Source organism: Rhinatrema bivittatum, chromosome 2 (assembly GCF_901001135.1).
Source record: "Rhinatrema bivittatum chromosome 2, aRhiBiv1.1, whole genome shotgun sequence".
Taxonomy (NCBI): domain Eukaryota; kingdom Metazoa; phylum Chordata; class Amphibia; order Gymnophiona; family Rhinatrematidae; genus Rhinatrema; species Rhinatrema bivittatum.
Window position 1 is genome coordinate 27,253,398 of NC_042616.1, and position 25,792 is coordinate 27,279,189.

The following is a 25,792-nucleotide window of genomic DNA, read 5'->3' on the forward strand; positions in this document are numbered from 1 at the left end:
AAGCTGCTGCCAGTTGCAGATCAACATTAGGCATTGGACCAGCCATTGGGGAAGAGTGGGCAGAGTGTGTACAGGTCTGTGCAGGTTGTAACGTCTTCTCTATCCTCTTCTGACACTGAACTTACCTAAGAGAAAAATGTTGCCCCTGTCATCAACCTGCCGTCTCTTCCCATTAGCTGTCATCCACTTATCACCTGAGGCCCAAAGGAAAATTTTGCTGTGTGGATCGGGGCTGTTTTGAAAGGAGGGATCAGATACAGGAAGGGTTTGAGGGTTGGATCAGTGGGAGAGGGATGCAAGAGAGGAGCTAGGGGTGAGCGTATCAACTGAAGAGGTATGTGAGAAAAGAGAGAGGGAGGGGATGACAGATGATCAACTGGGGTTACAAAAATGGCTTGGAGGTGAGAGAAGTTCAGTGGGGAGAATATAAAAAGCTGGAGTGGGTGAGCGAGTGGCTAGGCTGGGAAGGGGAGAGGAACTGGGGGATGTAAGAGGGGATCAGCGGAGGGGCAGAGGTTGAGAGACCCTCTGGAGGGGGATAGAGGTTGAGAGAGGTGATCAGTTTGGAGTGGAGGGACTGTTGGAGGTGAACTACACCCTCGCTAATTAGGTTTGGTTGTACTCTGGGGTCATGTGAATTTTCAAGTGCTAAAATAGGGTCACATTGGCTAAAAGTTTGGGAAGCCCCGGTGTAGAGGGATTTAAAAAAAACAAACAAAAGTTAACCAAGTAATCATGGGGAAATCCACTGCTTATCCCTTGGCATAAGTAGCATGGAATTTATCAACTGTTTAGTATCTGCTATGTACTTGTGACCTAGATTGGCTACTACTGGAAACAAGATACTGGGCTTGAAGGACCCTTGGTCTGACCCAGTATGGCAGTTCTTATGTTCTCATCTCTCGCCCACTCACACCTATGCTCTCCCCTCCCTCTGGAAGCCTCTACCATATGACAAGAAACTCTTTCTGGCTTGTATGGATTTAGCACAGTGAGTTCTTCTGATATAATAGAACCAGATATTTCTGATATTCGGATAGTTCTCATACCAAATAATGTCACTTTGAGAGAATCTATTCATAGACTTGCAAATTCTGCGGTCCAGAGAGGAAGCTCACTCTAGAGACGCACATGGGAGGAACAAGCCTGGCTGTTCCTGGGAGAGATCTTTTAGAGACTCTTCTTCCATGATAAAATGTTAATAGAATAAAGCCAGCTGAAATATGCATTCTACACATCTGACTGTTTCTGGCTTTTGATTTACTCTAGGTACCGGTGACATTTGAGGACATCTCTGTCTTTTTCTCCCAGGAGGAGTGGGGGTATTTAGATGAAGGGCAGAAGGAGCTTTACAGGGAGGTGATGAAGGAGAATTATGAGACCCTGAGCTCTCTAGGTAAGGACTTTATCTGTAATTTTAGCAGACACAGAAGATGATTTATTGATGGTCATTTGTGAATTCTTTCCTGGATCAACTGCACACCAGATTTCCTGGAATCCCTGACTCCAGCTCTGCGTCTGAGCTGATACCTGAGATTTATTGGATCTTTTGACTTCAGATCCCTCCTGGTGGTCAGTCCAAGCTTTTATCCCACCCTTGTATTATGAATGGAGATCTATTTGGGAAAAGCCACAGATACCTTTTAGGCTGATTCAAACTTCAAACCCTGCAGCACCTGCATATTATGGAGCTCATGACTTGCATAAAGAGACTTTGCTTAGAATTGGCTCTGACTTTGAGCTTGGCCACCTGGGCTAGAAATTTGAGAGGATTCCTCCAGAACTTGTTCTTATCCTGAGAGAAGGACAAAGATCTCATAATACCTGAGCAGTAAGGCTTACCCTAGAGAAGATTACAGACAAAATAATCCCCAGATATGACCAGCAGAAGTAACTGAGCTCTGGTCTTACCTTTTGAATTTATGAGCAGCAGGGTCTCTGGAACTCTTCCTGACCCATTGGAATGTTTTGGTGGCCTCCAGGATTAAGTACTTCTTCCTAACTCTGGAAGGCACTGAACTGGGGAGAACCCAGCATTAAAGACTTTGGTTTGTATAGTAAGCAGGAGACCTGACTCCCTCCCTTCATGACACAAGCGAATATGGAGAAATAGGGAGTTAGGTCACACCATCGCTGGAGCATTGTCTAACATTGGAGGCAGAGGTCATACTTCTCCCATGTGACAATATTCCTGCTTGAAACCTGGGGCCTTGGAGGCCTCATTCATGGATCTCTGCTGGAGACTCCTTAATACAGGACTTTAACATCCATTCAATGGAAAAACTGCACTCTTGAGTGCAGAGAAATAATCTACCAAAATACCACAGAAGAGCATGAATAAATATAATGTGAAAATCGAATGTTCTTTGTAACCATGTGGATATTGGGCCCAGCGCAGCACTGGTTATCTCCTGATTAAGAGGTGGTAAATAGTACTGAATGAAGGTCATGGTTTATAGATTCCCTAATGATAGCTCTGCTGACCGTACCCACACCTGACCAATGCCCAAAGGCTGAGAATTGACATTTCATCAGTTCTCATGCTATACTTGGTGCATGTGAGATGGATCCAATCTGGGAGAGATTTGTGGAGATCTACTGAGGAGAACACAGAATGTGTAGCACCTGATAAATATTCAGCAGCTATTCAGATGAGCCAGTTTAGGAGGATAAACATATATCTGACTAACTTGGCTAGGATATTCAGTGGTATTGCTGTGCCGCTGGATATACCCAGCTAGCAGTTCTGAAGTTAGCTGGATCTAGCTAAACTGAGCCAGATAAGGCTGAATATCTACACTTATCTGGCTAAGTTTGCTCAATAAGTAGCTCTGCCCAGGAATGCCTCCGTCTAACTCCGCCACCTACCCTGATAAAGAGTTATTTAAATGCCAGCCGCCGAACATGGAAAATGTTAAATTGGCTCCACTTAGCCAGATAAGTCTGAACGTATCCAGCTAAATGGCACTGAATATCAGCCTTTCAGTTTTTATGATATTTTATTTATTTACACCTTCTTATATTCCACAGATTCCAATAATTGTTCAATGCCGATTAAAATATATTACATCCAAAATCAAAACAAAACAGTACATAATTTATTTGCATTTTGTTGGATAATTTTATGAAGATATTGACCTCCTCTCACTACCTCTCCTGTCTCTCTCCTCTGGAGATTCTCTCTCTAGGACAGAAAGCAAGTAAGCAGTGTTTTTCGTAGCTAGCAGGAAGAATTAGCTATTATATCATCTGGCAGTACTGAATGCACTCATCTCTCCAAGCATGTGTGGGAGTTCCCATGTGGGTTTTGCCTTGTGATCCTCCTTAGTGTATGCCGGAGCTAAATCTAGGTATGTAGTCGACTCTTCAGGGGAGTGGGCGGGTATTCCATGACAAATTCATCCTGCTATCTATGGAAAACACCATTTACGGTAAGCAAACTTGCTTTTTCCGTCGATAAGCATTATGAATTAGCCATTACATATGGAGAGTCCCAAGTTGAGGATTGCACTGGAGCGTTTACTGAAAAGGCAACCCAGATTCCACCTAGGAGAGTAGACTACTATGAGAACAGATTAAGCAAAACTGCCTGTCCAAATTTGCCTGTCCTTGAGAGGTTGTCCAGACATTAATGGGATGTAAAGGTATGAATTGATAACCAGTTTTCAACTTTGCACATATCTTCAAGAGGCACTTTCGTAGATGAGTATTGGACGAGGCCATAGCTCTCACCTGATGAGCTTTGACAGAGTTTGACCTGTAAATTTGCTAAGATGTAGCAGTGCTTAATGCATTCTGCTATCCATTTGGACAGTGTATGTTTGGTGGGTGACTGGCACGCCAAGTCTGTTAGGGTCGTATGACTTGAACAACTGAGAAGATGACAGTGTGACTGAGTTTGTTTTTTGTAATAATCCAAGGCTTTTTTGCAGTCCAAGGTATGAAGGTTATTTCTCCTTCATGGGCATTAGGTCTTAGAAAGAAGGTAGGTAAGATGATGGATTGATTGATTTTGAAATGCTGAGGCAACCTTTTTGCTGAAACTTCTGAGTACAGAGCATCGCCCTGTTGTGGAAGAACTGCTTGTATGATGCACAGTGAATGAGAGCTTGGAGTTTGCTGACTTTTCTAGCTGATGTAACTGTTACCAGGAACAGTACTTTCCATGTCAAGAATTTAAGGGAAGATGACTCCAACAGTTTGAAAGGAGGCTTTGAGTTGAAAAAGGACAACATTCAAATGTCATGGAACTGGCAGACTTTGCACTTGAGGTTTCATATGCCATGGCTTTCTCATGAATTTAGATATGAGTGAATGAGTAGAAATTGGTTTACTTTCCACTAGAGCATAGTATGCCGCATGGGCTCTGAGATGTATATGAACCGAAGATGTGGCAATATCTGAATCAGAAAGGCAGAGTAATTACCTTAGCAAATGCTTAGGTTCACAAGAGAATGGCTCTAAAGTGTTTTGTGAGCACCGCTTGGAATATATGTTCTAATTGAAGGCATAATTTAGTCTAGTTGATGACTTCCTGAGCACGAATAGTATGTCTACTATTTCTCTGGGTAAATTGAGATTCACAATTATCGAGAGCTCAAAATCCAAGCCATTAGATTGAGGGCTGGGAAGACTGGGATGATAAAGCGTCCCTTCAACTTGAGTTCACAATGCAGGATGTATTCCCAGATGTATAGGAGGACTGCTGGAAAGTTAACTAGAGATGCACACCATATTTGTTTTGGCCAGGCTGGAGCTATGAGGATCTGATGAGTGTAATTTGATAGATGCCGCTGCATCATTCTGGTGATCAACAGTATCTGCGGAAAATCGTACAATAGGCTTGTTCCCAGTCGAGTAGACAACCATACTGAGCTAGCCTGAGATTGCTGGTTAGAACTGAGCAAAATTGATTTTGTTTCCTGTTTTGTTCTGAGGTGAAGAGATCCAGAGATGGCAGACCCGGTGTCAAATGTCTGCTACTGATTTCTGTAGCGATCACTCATGGAGACGACAAACTCTGCTGAGGTGGTCTGTCAGCGTGTTGGAGATCCCTGGCAGATAAATGGCTTGTAATATAGCTCAATTCATGGCTGTTAATTCCCATGTCCTCAGTGCTTCTTGGCAGAGAGGCCATGACCTTGTCTTTGTGAGGAAAAAAACAAAGAAATGGATGCCACAAGATAGTCCTTTTCAACGTTTAATCAAGGAGATGCACAATTCTTAAAAACATGCCCATGTTTTTAAGAATTGTGCGTCTCCTTGATTTAAACGTTGAAAAGGACTATCTTGTGGCATCCATTTCTTTGTTTTTTTCCTCACGGCTGTACTGGATCGCCTACCCTGCTGTTTTTTGGGCCCATCCTTGTCTTCTCTGTTGACATATACAATATTGTGACTTGGTTGTTGGTTTGAATTAGGATGCATTTTCCCTGCAGAAGATGCACATACACTGAGAGAATATATCTTAATGCCCTTAACTTTAGTAAGTAGATCTGACCAGACTTTCCTTGCGACCAAGTGCGCTGGATTCAAAAGGATCCTGTATGAGCCCCCCCATCCTTTGGTGAAGACATCAATTGCTAGTGTTACTTGATGAGGGAGCACTCCGAGGGGGCTCATTGATGTCCCCTATGACCCATATTACAGTCTATGGTGGTTGAGTTAGCTGATCCCATTGAAGGTAATGGATATGAAGGTGGGAGAGTGGGACCACATGGATGGCTGCTGACATGTGTCCTAAGACCATCAACAGTGCTCTGGCTGTTAAGCATGGAGAGCAGAGTAGCTTGTGGATGAGTTTGCGCAAGATGTTTGCTCTTTATGAAGGGCGGAATACTTTCTCCAGTAGGGAGTCTATCCATCCCCTAATAAACTTGAACTTCTGAGTGGGAACTATATTTGATTTCTTGAAATTGACTAGGGAGCCCAATTGTTGAAAAAGACAAATGTGCAGCACCTCACTATCTCTTCTCTCTTCTCTCTCTCTACACCCCTCCTCGTGCACTCTGCTCGTCGGATAAGTCACTCATATCTGTACCCTTCTTCTCTTCTGCCAATTCCCGACTCTGTACCTTCCACCTGGCTGCGCCATGTGCTTGAATTATTCTTCCTGAAATGGTGTGTCATGCTCCCTCTCTTGCCATGTTTAAATCCCGTCTAAAGACCCACCTTTTTGAAACCACTTCTAAATCTTATGCCTGATTGTCTACTTTTAGTCGTTAACTAACTTTCCTTTCTTTTTAACCAGTGTCTTGCTCTATGAAAAACCCTGTCTCTTGTCCTATGTTTGTCTTATTAGATTGTAAGCTCTGTTGAATAGGGACTGTCCTTTTGTGCCTTTGTACAGCACTACGTATGTCATTCAGCACTATAGAGATGTTTAGTAGTAGTGGTGGTGGTGGTAGTAGTAGTAGTCGTCTTATGCAGGGAACAGAATACTTTCTCTTGCAAACTTGCTGTGACTAACCAGTTGTACAGGAAAATTTGTATTCAGTGATGCAGATGCTGCTACCACTTGAGGTATTTGTAAAGACTCTGAGTTCTAAATAAGCCAAATGAGAGTACCTTCTATTGGCTTACAGAAGAATCCATCTGAAAGCAAAGGCAGCACCAATGAACAGGGTGGATGGAAATGTGAGCATATGCATCCCGTAGGTCCAGGCATCCTTCTGTATGTAAGGGAGAATTGTGCAGAGGGAGTTCATTTTTAATTTCGCTCTTGAGTAGATATGTAAGTGTCTCAAGTCCAGAGTGGACCTCAATTCTCCTAACTTTATGGAAATGAGGAAATATTGGGAGTAGAAGCTCTGTACAGGGATTGGCTGTATTGCTCAATGATGAGGAAGTGATTGGAATTCTAGGTAAAGCTGCAGCAGATGAGAAGAATCTGGCCTGATAGATACATGATTCGGATGGAAGCTTGGTGAAATGCAATTGCTAACCAGACTGCACGGTTTTGAGGATCCAGAGGTCCTTGGTTATCTGACACCACATTTCTAAGAGAAGCTGGATTCTTACCTGTTCCCAACTGGAACGGAGGGTCAAAAATTGGGCCCAGGTTTGGGATGAGCTTGCTGCGTGGTTTTCGGTTGATGATGTTTCTGCTGTCGAAGTCTGGCCGAAGTGGCTGATGACATAGGGCTGGAAGAGACAGCAGATAGTACTTGCTGAAAAGATCAGTAGGGCTCCTTGTATGAGTAGAAGAAGCGTCTTGAAGTACAGAGCTGGTAGAGTAGCATCAAGAGAGATTGCACTGCTGCGTTCTGATATTTACTCTGAGTGACTATTTCTCTGAGATTCTCACCAAACAGTTTGTCACCTAAACAATGTAGGTCAGCCAACTTCTCGTGGATATCTTCCTGTATGCTGCTTACTCTAAGCTAGACTATACATTGAGGCCTGATTGAGGCTGAGGAGATACATGAAACTGAGTCAAATGATTCATACCCAGATCTGAAAAGGTAAAGGATGCCCTCTTCTGCATCCAGAAGTGGTTGGGAGATAAGTACTGCCTTCCATAGGCTGTAGGAAAGGCTTTAGCATCTGGATGTAGTCGTGAATGTTTTGCACATATAAAATTGGTGGATAATGATGTGAGCAGAAAGCATGGACTTCGAATAACGTTCTTGCTGAAATCGTCAAGAAGTCTATGATCTTTCTCTGGAGATGAGTTTGAGTGAATTCTGATCTTTTTTGTTTTAGTCATAGCAGACTTTACCACTACAGACTGGTATGGTAGTTGGATGATGCTGAATCCCAGAGACTTCCAAATTCTGTATTTAAGCTTGTTTCCTCACCATGGGAATTCCAGAAATAGTTTCCCACATCTACATTTGCTATATATTGAGGATATTGAAAACTTGGAAGGTGGTCAGGATGTCTAGTATTTGATGTAGACTGAGTAATTCCAAGTGGGGGTCTTTTGTCTTTAAGGAAATAGATGCCAAGTGTTGTTCCCATCTATTCCAGAAACTGAGTATGTGAGGTGAGGTGTTGTCAAGAGAGGTTCTTCTGGCTGCCCTGTGTGGATACACCTCCAACCGACTGCACTCAGCTGCTAGAGAGTGCTGTGATAATAAACCCTGAATGTTGATGTGTTTATGCAAATAGGTGTGATTGAGACTCTGGTCTGATGAAGCATTGCAGTAATGGTGGAGAGGGGGGTTGGATCGTTCCTTTTCTCTTCTTAGGAGAAACCAAACAATTTCCCATCAAACCTGCATTCTGGTCTAGTGATTGATATGTCCACTGACATATCCAGAGAGGTGGAACGTCCTCTCTGGATACTAGGAGAGGTGCCTGCATCTGAATAGGCTGTTTATTAGAAGTGAGCAGAACTATGGAACATACCAGATCCAGTATTTCCCTGTGAAGTAGAAGTGACACAATCTCTTCCGCTGCTTTAAAGAATTGTTAGAGCAGTCTGATGGGCCGGGTGATGGAACTAATGTGTCGATAGCTTTAATGGAGTGTAACACATGGATACTTTAGAACATAACTTTGATTTCTCTGATTCTTTAGACAGGATTTAAAACATGGCAAGAGAGGGAGCATGACACACCAGTTCATGGCGTCAAGGAAGCCAGTCAAATTGAGGATGTCTCAATGCAAGCATCGACTGTGTTAGGATCGCGCTGTGCGTTCTTGCGCTGTGCATTCTCAGTTCATGCACTGGAGGACCAGATGCACTGTGCAATTAGTGTGTGGAGGCTTGAAGATGCACCAGTGAAGTGCAGGGTGCAGATATGGTGGGCTTTGGTGCATCATGAATTCAGAGCATTGGCGTGTGGATGGAGTGCTTTGATGGTCTGTGTGTAGTGTGCCGATGCACCTTCTGCCGCTGGCGCCAGTGATGACTGCTTCGATGGTGGCAATGCACTGTACTTTGAGTGCTTGTGTTCCTGCGATGCAGGATCTAATGACTAATGGCTGCTGCCACTTCTTCTTTGATACAGGGCAGGGACATTTCTCCATCCCATGGCTTTGGCCTGAGCTGATTTGGCAATCTTTGAGAAGCTCCTGCTCCACTTTGTTCCTGGTGAGGTAGACTGCACTGCAGGAAGAGGATCTGCTGCGACTCTGAAGAGGTTTTTGCAGCTCCTTGCTTCAAATTACCCTGGAACATTGGAAGTGCAAGGACATCCGTACACAGGCATAGCAATTTTCCTGATTATGATCTGGCCCATGGCACTGATAGCAGAGGTCATGGCCATCGAGGAGGGACATTACCTTGCCACAGATGTAATTTTTAAAACTGCTCACCATTGGTTTTTATTTCTGGCCTGATATGTTGAGGAGGCAAGGCCTCTGGAAAAAGTGTTTATTTTTTAAAGTACCACTGAAAAGTGCTGTTCTGGGTACTGTAGAGGCAGCAAGACAACTCTAAAAGAATATACCGAGGCAGAAATTGCAAATTTTAAAGGTAAGACTAAAAGTATGAGGAGAAACTGAGTGCACATTTGTGCTTGGACAAAGAATGACTGAGGAGGCTCATGAGGCAATGCCTGCATGGGAAAATGTTCTACTAGCTTGGAGAGACAAATCTGTTCGATGTAGCTGGATGATGTCCCCCACAGATCCTGGCTAATTTAGCCTGCTTACTGAGAGAAAGCACAGTACTCCTGATGAGGTCTCACCAATGATTTATAGATTTATCTTCTGGTTATACTTCTCTCTCTGTCACCTGGCACTCCTCTGACTCTTGCTCACTCCCTTGTTATAATGTTTGGCCAGCATAAGGTCATTTGTTGTGATGACCCTAGGATCCCTCTGCTTTATGGAATAATATAATCTCGCTGTTCCTCCCCCATCGTGTGCCGTGTGCTGCTTCTCTGAGCATTGCCCCTCCGCATTTTCCTGTGAAAGTGAGAGAAATATATCTCACTCCTCTCTCTTTTTTACCCTAGAAACAGGCCATCACAGGGTAACTCCTGATGTATTACTGAGGATTAAACAGGAGGAAGTGCCGTGTGTCTGGGATCCCCAGGAGTCAGGAGAAAGAGAAGTTACTCACTCATACACAGGTGAGTAATAATAAATACTGTGCAGAGTATGCTTAGGATGATTTGAAGAGAGATCCTGAGAAACTCTTCTGCAGGTTTAGAGCTCATTACTGAGGGACAGAAGATGATGTAATTGTTTTATTACTTTATTGAAGTGAGGCTGCAGAGCCATACAGTGAGATCTGAGAGGCCCTGCTTAGTAACACCCCGGGGGTCACAGATACAAATGGGTCCAGTGAGCTGCTGAGAGATCATTCACATTCGTTTCCTGGTTGCAGCAGATCAGTTTATCACTCATTCCCTGTACGTACCAGGATCAGTCCAGACCGTGGGTTATGTCCCCCTTCCAGCAGATGGAGTCAGAGCAAAAACTGAGAGGGCGGTCCCTCATACCTGGTGCGCCCTTTGTAAACCTTCAGTATTTCTCTGACTCCAGCAGATGGCAGTTGCACTTTCAGTTCCCCAGTTCATTTAGAGGATAGTTTACAGAGCTTCTTTATTCTTTGTTTTCCTCTAATTCTTTTCTTGGATGGATCATAGTTGTAAAGTTTAAAAAAAAAAAAGCCTCAGCGTTCAGCTCTTCTGGAGATTTGCAGGCAGAACTTTGTTTTCAGTGACAGATCTGTCTTGTACATTTTGTCTTGTCTTGTTCTGTTTGGGGTAAGTGTTCAGTTTTTTTCTTTACAGCCAATATCTCAGCTGCCTTAGGGGTGAATGTTGGTGGTCCATCCTCTCCCCCATGACCCCTTTCTGATATGAGATGCCGTTTCCTCCTCGGGGCAGCCTTACAGTTGCAGAGATGCGCCATTCCTCTGACTGAAAAAAAAAAAAAAGTATTTCCTCAGGAGCGTGGGTCATTTTCTCACAAGTAGCAGCGCTGATTTTGATTATCTCTGAGTTTTCCTGCTGCTGGCAGCTTTCAGAGGTATTTCTTTGATCTGTTTTGCCTCCATGCCGCATACATCATGATGTCAGGTTTGTGGGGCTCCCGGCTCTACCGGGACAGCCTCTGTTCGTGGTGCCTCCCCAGCGGGGAGGGCTCCTCGAGGCCTCAGGGGCGGTCTGCATCTCTCGCGCAATCGCGCACCAGTCTCAGCTGGGGTTGGCCCCATTCCTGGCCGACGCGGGAACAGCGGCCATTTTGTCAGCTGAAAAATCTGCTCTAGCACAGCCTGTTGCTAATGCGGACCTTGGCCGAGATTCCTCGCCACCAATTTTGACCCCGGCTCACCTGCCAGATACAGAACCACCATCGGAAGACCCCTCTACTCTTCCTTCTGCTCTCCCTCCTTCAGAGCCTTTTTCTGCGGAGTTCATATTCCTTATGCATGATGCTTATTTGGCAAGGCAAGGGCAGTATCAGAACTCTGTTTTCGCCCCCCACCACTCAAGGTGATCAGGCTGGATGGCTCCCAGGATCTAGCTCAGGGTCCTGTGACCCCCACGGGGCGATACTGCACCATCTGTTCCGCCTGCTACAGTTGTGCCAGAGGCACCTCCAGGGGCATCCCTGATCCGGGTGGTCTCCCATCCGGCTATTCCTTATCTGCTGCCTCCTGTGGATCCTGCAGTGGACCCGGATCTGGATGACCCTGCTCCTCTGTCACTGATGGCGGGAGATGATCCTCAGGTTTTATGACTTTTTCATAGGGATGAAAGTCTTCTCTCCTTTAGAAAGAAACTGGCCTGAAAAAGTCTTCTCTCCTTTAGAAAGAAACTGAAAACTTGGCTGTTCTCTCAAGCCTTTCCCGGATGAGACTCTCCCCAACTAGCAATGACTTTTAACCCCCCCCCCCCCCCCCTTCACCTTCCCTCCTCTCCCATCTCCCTCCCTCCCCACCTGGACCCTTTAACCTCCTCCTGCCTTTACCCCTCCTCCAGCCCTCCCTACTCCACCATCTGCCTTAAGGAAACATTAAGATCAAACAACTTTAGCTAATTTTACCCGCTAAATTAGCTTCCTTGCAAAACAATTGTTTATAGTTGCCTGTTCGCATTTCCTTCAAAAGCGTTATCTTAATCGAATTTCTTCTACTTTCAATTGTCCTGAATTACTCTCCCTGTTCATTGTAACTTTCATTCTTATAATTTATGGTTTTCCCCTGCTTTTGATGTAAACCGGTACGATAAGACATGGTCTTGAGCATCGGTATATTAAAAAAAAAAAACAAAAAAAAAACAAATGAATAATTTGTAATCTATACCACCCATATTTCTCTTTATCGTGCCCTTCTGTAAACCGTTGTGATGGTATTTAACTTAACGACTGTATAGAAAATTTTTTAAATAAAAAAAAATAGGGATGAATTGGACCTGCTAATCTCGCATGTCCTAGCCGAGTTAGACATAGAAGCCCCCCAGGATCCTCTGGGTCCTAGTACGGCGGCAAAGAAAGGAGACCCCATCCTGGCAGGTCTGCGGCCTCCAGCAAAGACATTTCCTTTTCATTCGATGCTCCTCCAATTGTTATCCAAGGAGTGGGAGACCGTGGAGACCTCTCTCAGGGTAGGTAGAGCCATGGACAAATTATACCCTCTCCCGGAGGAGTTGTTAGATCTGCTTAAGGAACCAAAGGTGGATACATCGGTAACGGCAGTCACAAAGAGGACCATTATTCCAGTGACTGGTGGAGCCGCCCTGAGAGATCTGCATGACCGCAAGCTCAAGGTATATTTGAAGAGAGTCTTCGAGGTGTCCGCCTTGGGCATCAGGGCTGTTGTTTGAGTTCCCTCATGCAAAGAGCAGGACTCCAGTGGGTCCAACAACTTCTCAGTGCTCAGGAACTTCTTCCAGAGGAAGCACAGCAGGCGGAAAGGCTGGAAGCTGTTATAGCTTATGGCGCAGACGCGCTATATGATGAGTTCCGGGTCCTGGCCAGATCTATGGTCTCAGCTAGACGGCTCCTTTGGCTCAGACACTGGTCGGCGGATTCCTCCTTTAAGGCTCAGCTGGGGTCACTTCCCTTCAAGGGTAAGTTACTGTTTAGAGACGAGCTGGACCAGATCATCAAATCGCTCGGGGAGAATAAAGTGCATAAATTGCCGGAAGATCGTCCTCTGAGCTCTAGAACCTTCAACGCTACGCGGACCAGGTTCAGAAGCCAACGGTGTTTATCAGACTAGACCAGTGCCTCACAGGACTCCCTCTTAAAGGTCGCAGTCCTGGTTTCATTCCTTTCGAGGCCAGAGACCAGCTCGGGACTCCTCTATGCACGGAGCTTCGGTTCCCAGGATAGGACGACGTTTTTCCTTCTACGAACATTGGGTTAAAATCACCTCAGACCAGTGGGTCTTGGATATTCTACAGCACGGTTACGCTTTAGAATTTGCTCGACCTCTCAGAGATAGGTTTGTCGCACTGCACACTGTTTCCTGAGACCGCACGGGGAGAAGACAAACTGTGGATCGGCTCCTGGATTTGGGTGTCATTCTCCCGATGCCAGTACCGGAACAAGGGTCCGGCCATTATTCAGTCTACTTCGTAGTCCCCAAGAAGGAAGGCTCTTTCCGACCGATCCTAGATCTCAAGATGGTCAACAGGGCTCTCAAGATACCACACTTCAGGATGGAAACCCTGCGCTCAGTGATTGCCACGGTACACCAGGAAGAGTTCCCAAGTCCTTCGACTTGACAGAGGCTTATCTTCATCTCCCCCATCCTGAAGGAGCATCAGCGCTTCCTCCGCTTCAAGATTTTAAGGCAGCATTTCCAGTTCCAGGCCCTGCCATTTGGCCTGGCGACCACTCCTTGCACCTTCACCAAAGTTAAGGTGGTGGTGGCAGCGGCCCTATGGAGGGAAGGGATTCTGGTCCATTCCTATTGGATGATTGGCTCATCCGGGCAAATTCCAGGGATTTGTGCCAGCACTTGGTGGAAAGAATATTACTCCTCCTCCAATAGCTAGGCTGGATCGTCAATTTTGCCAAGAGCTGAGAGGCAGCGGGTGCAATCTCGAGTGCGGCGGTGAAGGTATTTGCCCTCTCCCCCCCCCGCAGCTGGAGACCGCCTGGAACGAAACCGGGAAGCACCGAAGACAAGGTAAGGTAGAAATCTTCAGCGTTGATTCCGGTCTCCGAGGTTCGAGGAGTCGCACACGTCGCCGGCCGGGATCTGTGCCACCGGGTTGATCTGCCCTAGCAGGGCCAGGCCCCGGTTAGATCCAAGGGTTTGCCCATGTGGAGACCCTCCGAGGTGGTCGCCATATTGCCCGCATGGTCACCGTCGCCATCTTGGCCCTATTCGCCGCTCCGCTCGTAGTCTAGGGCCGGGCGCACAAGTTTGCTTAGGTGCACAAATTAACATGTGCTCATAAAGTTACATGTACATATTCCTTCTGCGCATAAGTTACATGCACAAGAGCCGCGCGCACTGCGCACCTACCGGGCTAACCACATATCCACGACTTGTACGCACAACTGCGCGCACAACGGCGGAGCGTATAAGGGTTTACGCACAGACAACCATGGCACCACCAGAAACGCAGATAAAGGCTCAAGGTCTCTGCCCAGCATGCCATATCAGAGCCGCACAAATCGAGGAGGCCAACACCCTGTGCGCTCATTGCGAGGAGGCCCTGGGGGATCCAGCCCAGGGCCAAGTAATAGCTCCTCAGTCAGTACCCGGACCTTGCAAATCCCAGTGGGACACCCCCACTAACGGGGTCCCCCAGGGACCCAACACCCCTCAGCTTGGATCCAGCATCTATCTCATGGGTGGAGTTCTTCAGAGGGCTACACACCTTTGTTCACATGCAAACGGAACCCCTGGCTGACCAGCCACATCCTCCGCCAGAGGACCTTTATGCCCCGGGCCCCTCGAGGCCTAGACAAAGGTTTCCACCACCCAGGAGCCCCACCTATGGGGACACGGAAAACTCTGAAGAGGAAACAGAGCCCCTAGAAGAAGGGGAACTCCCCCCGGGGACAGAGCCTCACCAAACCATGAGACATTTTTCACCAAGGATGAGCTCCCTGACCTGGTCACCCATAGCCTGAGGGAGCTCGCTATTCTGGGCCCAGATGCTTTGGGGGGGGGGGTCCAAGCCGAACCCCCTATTGGAGGGCGTCCACCAGACCTCCCGCCATTTCCCACTGTTACAAGCCGTCCAGCATTTAATTGACCTAGAATGGAGCGCTCCAGAGTCCACATTCAAAGAGGGAAGAGCTATGGCAGCCATGTACCCCCTGGAACCGGCGGCCAAAGATCTTCTCACATGTTCAAGAGTTGATGCCATGGCCTGCGCGGTCTCGAAGCACACTACTATCCCAGTGGAGGGAGGAGCAATGCTCAAAGATGCACATGACCGACGTCTGGAATCCATCCTTAAACAGTCTTTTGACGTAGCCGCTATGTCCCTACAAATAGCAGCCTGCTGCACCGTAGTGACACGTGCCTGCTTATCTCAGACCAGGAGCAACACCCCTGGAGAAGTCATGGAACCAGCAGTGTCATTCCTTGCGGACGCTGCTTCCAGTCTGGTGCGCACGGCGGCCAGAGGAGTGTCATCTGCGGTGGCGGCCAGGAGGCAACTCTGGCTCCGAAGCTGGTCGGCCGACACATCTTCCAAAATGCGCCTCACAAGGATGCCCTTTAAAGGATCCCTCTAGTTCGGCAGCAAGCTAGAGAAACTGGCCGACAAATGGGGCTAGTCTCCATTGCCGTGCCAACCGGAGGACAGGACGAAGAGGAACCAGCGACCCTTCCCCCGCACTCCAGGGACAGAGGTTCACAGCGCTTCAATCCATACAGAAACAACTATCAAGCGCCCCGCGCTACGGGCAGGAAGCAGTCCTTTCGGACCAAGCACAACAAGAGGGGAGCCAGCTCGGGTACAGGCCCCAGCCGTACCCCACAATGAGATTCAGCCGACCCGTCCAAGGGAAGAAGCCATAGGGGGCAGACTAGCCCTATTCTACCACAGATGGGTCGAGATAACTTCGGACAAGTGGATCCTAGCCATCATTCGGGAGGGGTACTGTCTGGATTTTCTACGAAACCCTCCGGACAAGTTCGTGGAATCCCCCTGCCACGACCTCGCCAAGAGGGTGGCAATGGAAGCTACACTAACCAGACTACTGGCACTCGAGGCCATAACCCCAGTGCCTCCACAAGAAATAAATACTGGGCATTATTCCATTTATTTTATCGTCCCCAAGAAAGAGGGGATGTTCAGGCCCATCCTGGACCTCAAGTCGGTCAACCGCCACCTGAGGATTCCCCGCTTCCGCATGGAAACCCTACGCTATGTAATAAGGGCAATACAACTGGGAGAGTTTCTCACATCCCTGGATTTTTCGGAGGCCTACCTACACATCCCAATTCACCAGGAACACCAGCGCTGTCTACACTTCAAAATCCTGGATCGCCATTACCAGTTCCGGGCACTACCCTTCGGGTTAGCCACAGCACCCCGGACGTTCAACAAGATCATAGTGGTGGTGGCGGCAGCAACACTGAGGAAGGAAGGAATCCTCATACATCCTTACCTAGACGATTGGCTGATCAGGGCGAAATCCCCAGAGGAGTGCCACCAAGCAACCAACAGAGCAAACTCTACTGGAGAGCCTAGTATGGGTGGCCAACACAACCAAAAGTTGTCTACAACTCTCAGTCTCTAGAGTACCTAGGAGTCCGGTTCGACACCAAAGAAGACAAAGTCAGCTTGACTCCCACAAGGAGATCAAAACTGTGTGGAACCGGTTACATAGCCTGTTGAGCGAACCTCGCCCCACAGCATGGGATTACCTACAAGTCCTCGGTCTGATGGCATCCACACTGGAAGTAGTACCATGGGCGCGAGCTCACATGAGACCCTTGCAGCGCTCACTTCTATCATAATGGAATCCGCTGTCTCAGAACTGCACCATACGTCTATCACTCCCGGGCAGGGTTCGGACCCAGCTACAGTGGTGGCTACTGGCCAGCCACAGGGAACAAGACTATCCTTCCCAACCTGGACCCTGCTCACCTCAGACGCCAGCCTACGAGGATGGGGAGCTCACTGCGAGGAATTAACCGCCCAAGGGCAGTGGAATGCAGAAGAGTCTGGATGGAACATCAACCGCCTAGAAGCCCGCGCAGTCAGACTAGCCTGCCTAGGCTTCGCTCACAGACTCCGAGACAAAGCGGTCAGAGTAATGTCAGACAACGCCACAACAGTGGCCTACATCAATCGGCAGGGGGGAACCAGAAGCCAACAGGTGTCTCTGGAAATAGACCCCCTAATGACATGGGCGGAGGTAAACCTCCAAGAGATCTCGGCTGCCTACATCGCCGGGAAAGACAACATCACGGCGGACTACCTCAGCAGTTAAAGTCTAGACCCAGGAGAATGGAAGCTGTCGTCTGCAGCATTCCAAATGATAGTGAACCGGTGGGGGACACCAGACATGGACCTTCTGGCAAACCAGTCCAATGCCCAAGTACCCAGGAACCTCAGTCCCAGGGGATTGATGCCCTGGTACAGACCTGGCCACAGGGGCCCCTACTGGGCGCAATCATTCACAAGATACAGCTGCACAGGGGACTAGTTCTTTTGGTGGTCCCGGACTGGCCAAGAAGATCATGGTATGCCAACATGAGAAGACTACTGGCAGGGAACCCCCTACCACTGCCTCCACACAGAGACCTGCTCCAACAAGGACCGATACTCCACAAGGACCCAGCTCAATTCTCTCTTACAGCCTGGCCACTGAGAGGGCTGGCCTGAGAGAGAGCGGATACTCGGGGGCTGTAATCGACACCCTGCACCGAGCACGTAAGTTCTCCGCATCTCTAACATACATAAGGATTTGGAGAGTTTTTAAAGCCTGGTGCGAAGACCACGACATCAAGCCACGCTCATTTAAAGTTCCCTTGATCCTGGAATTCTTACAGAACGGACTACAGAAGGGCTCTCCCTCAACTCCATCAAGGTACAGGTGCCCGCATTGTCATGCTACAGCCCCAAGAACGGGGGCGACAACATAGCTTCTCACCCAGACGTGTCACGTTTCCTGAAAGGATTCAAACTCATCCATCCACCTCTAAAGTGGCCGGTACCTCTGTGGAATCTCAACCTGGTCCTGGATTTCCTAGCAGCAACCTCCTTCAGACCCCTCCGAGGTCTGTCCATCCGTCTGTTAACCTTAAAGACAGTCTTTCTCCTGGTAGTTTGCTCAGCCCGCCGCATCTCAGAACTACAAGTACTGTCCTGCCATGAGCCGTTCCTCAGGCTCACCCCGGGAGCCATCCAACTACGCACGGTACCTTCCTTTCTTCCCAAGGTGGTATCACACTTCCATCTTAACCAAACCATCTCGCTACCATCGCCGGATGACTTGAAGAATTCGGAAGAAGCTCGTAGTCTACGCCAGATACCTGGAAATGTCGGAACCCGTACGAGAAACGGACCACCTTTTCGTCCTTCACAGCGGAAAGAGACAAGGAGAAGCGGCTTCGCGGGCAACCATAGCCCGCTGGATCAAGGAAGTCATCAAGGCGGCCTACGTAGAAGCGGTCTCCAGCTATAGTCAATTTAACCAGTTCAAGTTAATCAAGTTATAACGTTTAAACAAGTTATCAAGTTATCCAAGTTAATCAAGTTAGTCAGTCAGACATATATCCACAATGCTTTTCGAGGAGAATACTGAAGAGCTGCACTTCCTGCAGGGGTATATGTACTAGGGCTGACGTCAGATTGAAATCTGATCCGTCTCCAACTACTACCAGGAGTACACTATACCCATTGGTCCCGAGTCCATCTGTCTACACTAAGGAAAACAAAATTATCAGGTAAGTAATTTCTCCAATAAAATAGCAACTAACTTGTGTAAATGGTGGCTCTATCCCTTTTTTATACATACAAATTTACTGTGGCCCCTGATTTACATGTATATTTTGAGGTTTCTAAAATAGCATATACTTGTGTATATGCTATTTTACATATATAACTGTTACATGCACAACTTTTGAAAATTACTTTTTTTTTTATCTTCACAAGGCATAAGCCAATATACATTTTATTTGGTTTCCTATTTTTATCCAACAGATAATGAGGTTGTACAAGAAGAGAAGAGGGAGAAGAATCAAGAGGAATATCCTATAATACTGCAACTAAAATCAAGACAATTGGGAACGATCTGTGAAAATCTTTCCCAGTGGACTGCTGGTAAAGAAATGAGCCACAGTCAGCAACAATCAGAAAAGAAGCAGCGAGACCTTGCAGGAGACTCAATGGATGGTGTCACTGCATGTGAGAAAAGTGACCAGGAGCTCTCAGACATCCCTGTGCACCTGAGAGCAGCGTGTCCTTTCCAGAGTAATAGCAGTGCTCACACAACTGCTAACCTCCACCAGAGAGCAGAGACTTCCTTCCAAAGTAATAACAGTGATCACAAGACTTCAGACCTTCACCAGCCAGGATTTCTTCCTTTCTCCCCTTTTCTGTGTGAAACCTGTGGAAGAAACTTTGATAGAAAATATAATTTATTAGTACATAAGAAAACCCACACTGGGCAGAGACCCTTTCCATGCTCTCAATGTGGGAAATGTTTCAAACAGAAGTTAACATTGAAATTACACAAAAGAACCCATGTTCTAAGGAAAACTTTCACTTGTATTGAATGTAAGAAACATTTCTCTTGCAAGGAATCCTTACAAATACATCTAAGCACACACACAGATAAGAAACCCTTTAATTGTAGGGAATCTTGCAATTCTAATTTTTCTTTAACACAGCAACAGAAAATGCAGACAGAAGAGAAAATGTTTTCTTGTTCTGTGAGTGGAGCAATTGTAATTCAAAAGCAAGATATGGTGATAAACCAAGAAGCTGATACTGATGAGAAAGTACTTATGTGTCCCATGTGTGATAAAAAGTTTATTTTTCTATCCGAGCTGAAAAGGCACCAAAGGACCCATCCAGGAGCAAAACGATTTACATGTACTGAATGTGATAGAATCTTTTACCAAAAATCACAGCTGGAAATCCATCAAAGGGCCCACATGGAAAAAAAGCCTCTTACATTTACTGAATGCGATAGAAAGTTAATTAATCGATTAAATCTAGAAAAGCACGCTAGCACCCACCCAGGAGATAAACGATTTACATGTACTGAGTGTAATAAAGGTTTCACTACATTCTCAGATTTGAAAATCCACCAGAGGATCCACCCAGGAGAGAAACCATTTTCATGCACTGAATGTGATGAAAGCTTCACTCATGTTTCTAACTTGAAAATCCACCAGAGGACCCACATAGGAGACAAACCATATACATGCACTGAATGTGATAAAAGCTTCACTCGTTTTTTTTCCTTAAAAGTCCACCAGAGGACCCACACAGGAGTTAAACCATATACATGCACTGAATGTGATAAAAGCTTCACTTGGTCTTCGTACTTGAAAATCCACCAGAGGACCCACACAGGAGTTAAACCATATACATGCACTGAATGTGGTAAAAGCTTCACTCGGTCTTCTCGCTTGAAAATCCACCAGAGGATCCACACAGGAGATAAACCATATACATGCACTGAATGTGATAAAAGCTTCACTTCATTTACTTACTTGAAAGCCCACCACAGGACCCACACAGGAGATAAACCATATACATGCCCTGAATGTGATAAAAGCTTCACTCGGTCTTCTCGCTTGAAAATCCACCAGAGGACCCACACAGGAGATAAACCAAATGCATGCACTAAATGTGATAAAAGTTTCATTAATCCCTCAGATCTAAAAATCCACCAGAGGACCCACATAGGCGTTAAATCATATACATGCACTGAATGTGATAAAAGCTTCACTCAGTCTTCTTACTTGAAAATCCACCAGAGAACCCACACAGGAGTTAAACCATATACATGCACTGAATGTGATAAAAGTTACATTAGTCCCTCAGAACTGAAAAGGCACCAGAGGAGCCAAATACATGCCGTGAATATGATTAATGCTTCACTCGGTTTTCTTACTTGAATATCCATCAGATGACCCACACAGGAGACAGAATATTTATGTGCACTGAGTGAGAAAAAAAGGCAAATCTCTCATACCAGCTTGTCCAAGCTTTTCTCCAGTCTTATCAGCCTGTCCAAGCCTTGCTTCAACCTTATGAGCCTATCCAAGTCTTGATTCTGACTCACCATGTTATACAGCCGCAGCAGAGAACGATTGGCCCCCAGAACCCAAGGGCTCCACCTGCGGGCGAGGGGGCTGGTTATGCGGAAGACAGGCCCAAGCCTTGCCCTGCAGTCCTGCACCACTCCTAGGGTAGTGTTCCCTGAATCCAGTTAGGACCCTAATCATAACACCATAGGGAAAGGAGAAAGACTATTAGTGTAGTTAACAGCACTGATGAAAGCTGAAACAGAAGAGTTTTGGAGAACTTTTGTATGAAGATCCCATGGAGCATAAGAAAGAAGCAGAATGGTTGCCCAGCATATAGGAGAATATGGAAAAGCTGGACATCAAAACTATGCAATAGCTAGAAGTAACAAAGAGAGCTGGAAGCCAATTTAAAAAAAAAAGTCTCAGGGGGGGGGGGAATTGATGTCATGCCCCGAGATGGTCGCTTAAGTCTGGAGCTCCCATCGCCTCCCGAGGAATCCCATATCATCTGAGTGCCTCCGGACCTAATACCTGCCCACAGTAGCCCGGGACGATAGCTGGAGACTCACTCATGGCGGCGAAAAGGAAAATGCATGATTTCCAGCGCTTCTCATTCTCCAAAGAAGGCAGACGTGCCATGGAAGGCCCTGTGACCATGAGACTGAGGCCCAAGATGGCGACCGCTTGCGCTCTCAAAGCCCCGTCAGCCAAGAGGTATGCGCCGAATTCACACACGCTCCAGTTATCGATCACCCCACACGCACCGAATTCCGGGACTAGTTCGCCAGCCTCTGGGCGGACATAAAGGCATATCGGCAAGAATTACTTGCACACGTTGAGGAGGTTCGCAAAGAACTTAATACCATGGGGCACTGCGTGGACGAAATTGATGTGCGGCTAGAGGGTCAAGCCGAGCTCGCTCAATCCAATAAACAAACATGCGATCTGCTCAAATCAGAGAATTACCAACTCGCACCTAAACTCGCTGACCTAGAGAACCGGTCGTGCCGTAGTAACCTCCGCTTTCACAGCTTTCCCGAAGCAGCACTCACATAGGACTGTCAGTCCCTCATTAAAAAATGTTGCCACAATTTGCTGTCAGAGACAAACACTGTAGCAGACTGTGCCCTCCCTGAAATAAACTAGACCAGGCACAAGAGCCCTCAGAGCACCTCAACTTAATCGCCCCAGGTATATCATTGTATGTTTTGCTGATTTCTCAATTAAGGAATGCATTGCGGCGATGGCACAGTCTCGTAATGTCTGGTCCTGGGAGGGACATATATTCTCATCTACTCAGATTTATCGACAGTTACACTGCAAAACCGGCAATCTCTCAGAGAAATCAACTCCTTTCTCCGCAGCAAAAATATGAAACACAGGTGGCTGCATCCATTTGGGCTCTCTGTAGTGGTGGAGGGCACTACTCATAAAATATATACTCGGCTGAGGCCTCATCGGCACTATCATCATGTGGCTTCACTAGCTCACAACCACAGGTGCAGTCGTCTACTGCGCCAGCCCCCTATGGTATACCCTGCGTGGAAGCGGGTGGGCAAACGGAATAGCAGACTGCGCCGCCATTCCGGAGGCTCTACAATTAGTCAAGACCATACCTGAGCACCATGAATAATAGTACTCAGTAGTATAAAGTATTGCTTCACTTGCCATTTAAACAGTTGGAACCACTAGACTTATGGGAATGTATGGTTTCCTAAACAATCCGATCTAGGTGACAGGGTCACATGCTTGCTCTGTTTGAACTCCAATGTTATTAACTTGTTTTATTGGGTTTCTAATGTTTGTAATGTACAAATGGGAAAGGGAAACTGTTGGGTCTCTCCTCTCACAGGTGCCGTTAGCTCCCCTCACATCAGGGTCGGAGAATGCCTGCACGGAGGTTTATGCAGGCAGAGTTGTTAAACTGGGGGACACATTTAGTCCCCAAGGGGTTCATGCTACTACCGTCGATCCTATTAATCACATGCCATTCTTTTCCTGTTATCATGCTCTTTATACAGCTGAGAGTAGTTTTGTACCATGTTTTATGGTTACATGCTTCATGGGCTTCGCCCAGTCTCCTGTCTCCCACATCAGGAATCACTCTAATTGAGATGTTATGGGAAATTGAGATAGGGCTTCTGAGTGCAGGGCTCCGGGCTCCCTCGGTATTCCCGCCCTCAATTTACTCACTATGGCAGATTTGAAATTATTATCTGTTAACATCAAGGGTTTAAACTCCCCGCAAAAGTGGTCACTTTTTTATAGGGATATGGCTATCTCATTACCAGATATTGTATTTATACAAGAGACTCATCTCTCCAGACGTCATGAATCTCTCATGCAATCGCCTAAATTTAATAATCAATTTTATTCTGCTAATAACAAGCGTGCCAAATATGTGGGAGTGGGTATTTTATTTGCATTCCATTTGGTATTCAAATGTAAACAATGCATTAGGGATCCTAAGGGCCGCTATTTGTTACTATGTATTACAACTCATGATTCAGATTTTACTATTCTTAATCTCTATGCTCCTAATAGGGAACAGGCAGTATTTTTTTCATGAAATTCACCAAATTCTTCTCCAACATTCGGTGGGAAAATTAATAGTTGGTGGAGATTTTAACGTTACACTGTCCCTGGCTATTGATACTTCTAAAGGGCAGTCTCACACTGCCTTTACGCATACCCGGGCCCTTAAGGATCTTGTGGCGGACCACCAATTAGTTGATGTATGGAGAGCAAAATTCCCACATTCTCGCTCTTATACATACTACTCCAAGGCGCACAATTCATATTCCAGAATTGACTTTTTTTTTATGGATAAATCTCTATTTCACTCAGTCCAACAGGCCGAGGTGGGAATAATTACGTGGTCTGACCATGCCCCTATACTCATATCTATACAGATAAAAGGGGGGGGAGCATGGTAGTCGCTTCTGGAGACTTAACGATTCTTTGCTACAGGAGCCATCATATGTACAGACTATTTCTCAGGTGATCCGAGACTTTTTTTCTGATAATGCCGGGTCAGTAGACTCACCGATAACAGTATGGGACAGCTTTAAAGCTTTCATATGGGGTCACTTCATTTCCTGCTCGGCCTACATGAAAAAACAAAAGGCAGCCTGTTCCCGTCTTTGAACTCAAATTACTACCCTGACGCAACATGTGCAGACTGGATCCCAAAAAATTCTCTCTCAATTAATCAAAGCAAGGGAGGGCCTACACAGGTTAGAGATTGATCATATAGCGCATCTGCTAAATCTTGCTTGTCAAGTTCATTTTGAGGGTGGAAATAGAGCTGGAAAAATCCTTGCCCACCAATTAAAAAAGGTATCTTACCAAAATCATATTCTCAAAATCAAAAACGAGCAGGGACAACTTGAATCCACCAACTCTGCCATTACCCATCAATTCTTGAAATTCTATCAAAACTCTATATGCAGCTAAAGCACATATCCAAAACTAAGGATGTAGATAGTTATCTCCGATCCATCCCTCTACCCTGCCTGACACCGGCAATGCGAGACCTACTCAACGCGGAGATCACTACTCCGGAATTATTGAACGCCATAAAACATCTTTAAAGTGGGGAAGGCACCGGGACCAGACGGTCTTAGGCCAAATTTTACAAAACCTTTGGCCCCATACTGGTTGCCCATTTACAAAAATGCTACAACCATCTGCAGGAGGGGGGATTGCTCTTACCAGATTCTTCATTTCCTTGATTAGCTAGTAATTTAAGATCTAAGTTTAAGTCCTAGCAGACCAATTAAATTGTTTCATCGCCCAGATCATCCATCCCGACCAGGCAGGATTTTATCCCAGGGGCGCATGGCCAGTTGATAATGTCCGTAAGATTATCAATATTTTCTGGGTACAGTAAAGCAACAATCGGAGCATCTTTTACTGGCCATTGATACGAGAAAGGGCCTTTGACATGGTCTACTGGCCTTTTTTTTTTCGCACGCTTACTCATATGAAGTTTGGCACTGCCTTTCACAATTGGCTGCAGGCGCTTATACACTTCCCCTACCGCCTGTTTAAAATAAACAGTAGATACTCTGCTCCGTTCCAGGTACAAAGAGGCACATGTCAGGGATGTCCCGTATCGCCTATACTGTTTGCAATATTTCTTGAACCCTTGGCAATCTAAATAAGAAATAATATTCAGATTCAAGGCTTTGCATTCAACTCTCAACAATATAAAATGTCGCTTTTTGCAGACGACATCCTGTTTACCGTGAGTCACCCCACATCGTCACCAAAAGAGATAGAAACCGAGCTTGCCCGATTCAGCGCTTTCCCACCACTTCGGTGGTGGGAAAAGTAATGGAGTCACTGCTGAAAGAGAGAATAGTGAACTATCTACAGTCTGGAGAATTGATGGACCAGAGGGCAACATGGATTATCACCAGGGGAAGATCCTGTCAAACAAATCTGATTGACTTTTTTGACTGGGTAACCAAGGAATTGGATCGAGAAGAGCACTCGATATCATATACTTGGATTTCAGCAAAGCTTTTGATACGGTTCCGCACAGGAGACTGGTCAATAAAACGAGAAGCTTGGGAGTGAGTGCCGAGGTGGTGACCTGGATTGCAAATTGGTTGACGGACAGAAGACAATGTGTGATGGTAAATGGAACCTTCTCTGAAGAGAGAGCGGTTTTAAGTGGTGTACCACAAGGATCGG

The 25,792-nt window shown here is 46.3% G+C and overlaps 1 protein-coding gene across 1 annotated transcript in view; it reads left to right on the plus strand.

Annotated features, from left to right (window-relative positions):
- The window catches only part of LOC115083725 (oocyte zinc finger protein XlCOF6-like), a 47,874-nt gene extending 22,350 nt beyond the window's left edge, over nt 1-25,524 (plus strand). Inside the window, exons 2-4 of the mRNA XM_029587716.1 lie at nt 1,270-1,396; nt 9,909-10,025; nt 19,032-25,524. Of these exons, the coding sequence (XP_029443576.1) occupies nt 1,270-1,396; nt 9,909-10,025; nt 19,032-20,959 (2,172 nt within the window). The 3' untranslated portion in view covers nt 20,960-25,524. The remainder of the gene's footprint in view (nt 1-1,269; nt 1,397-9,908; nt 10,026-19,031) is intronic.
- Nucleotides 25,525-25,792: the final 268 nt, after the last annotated feature.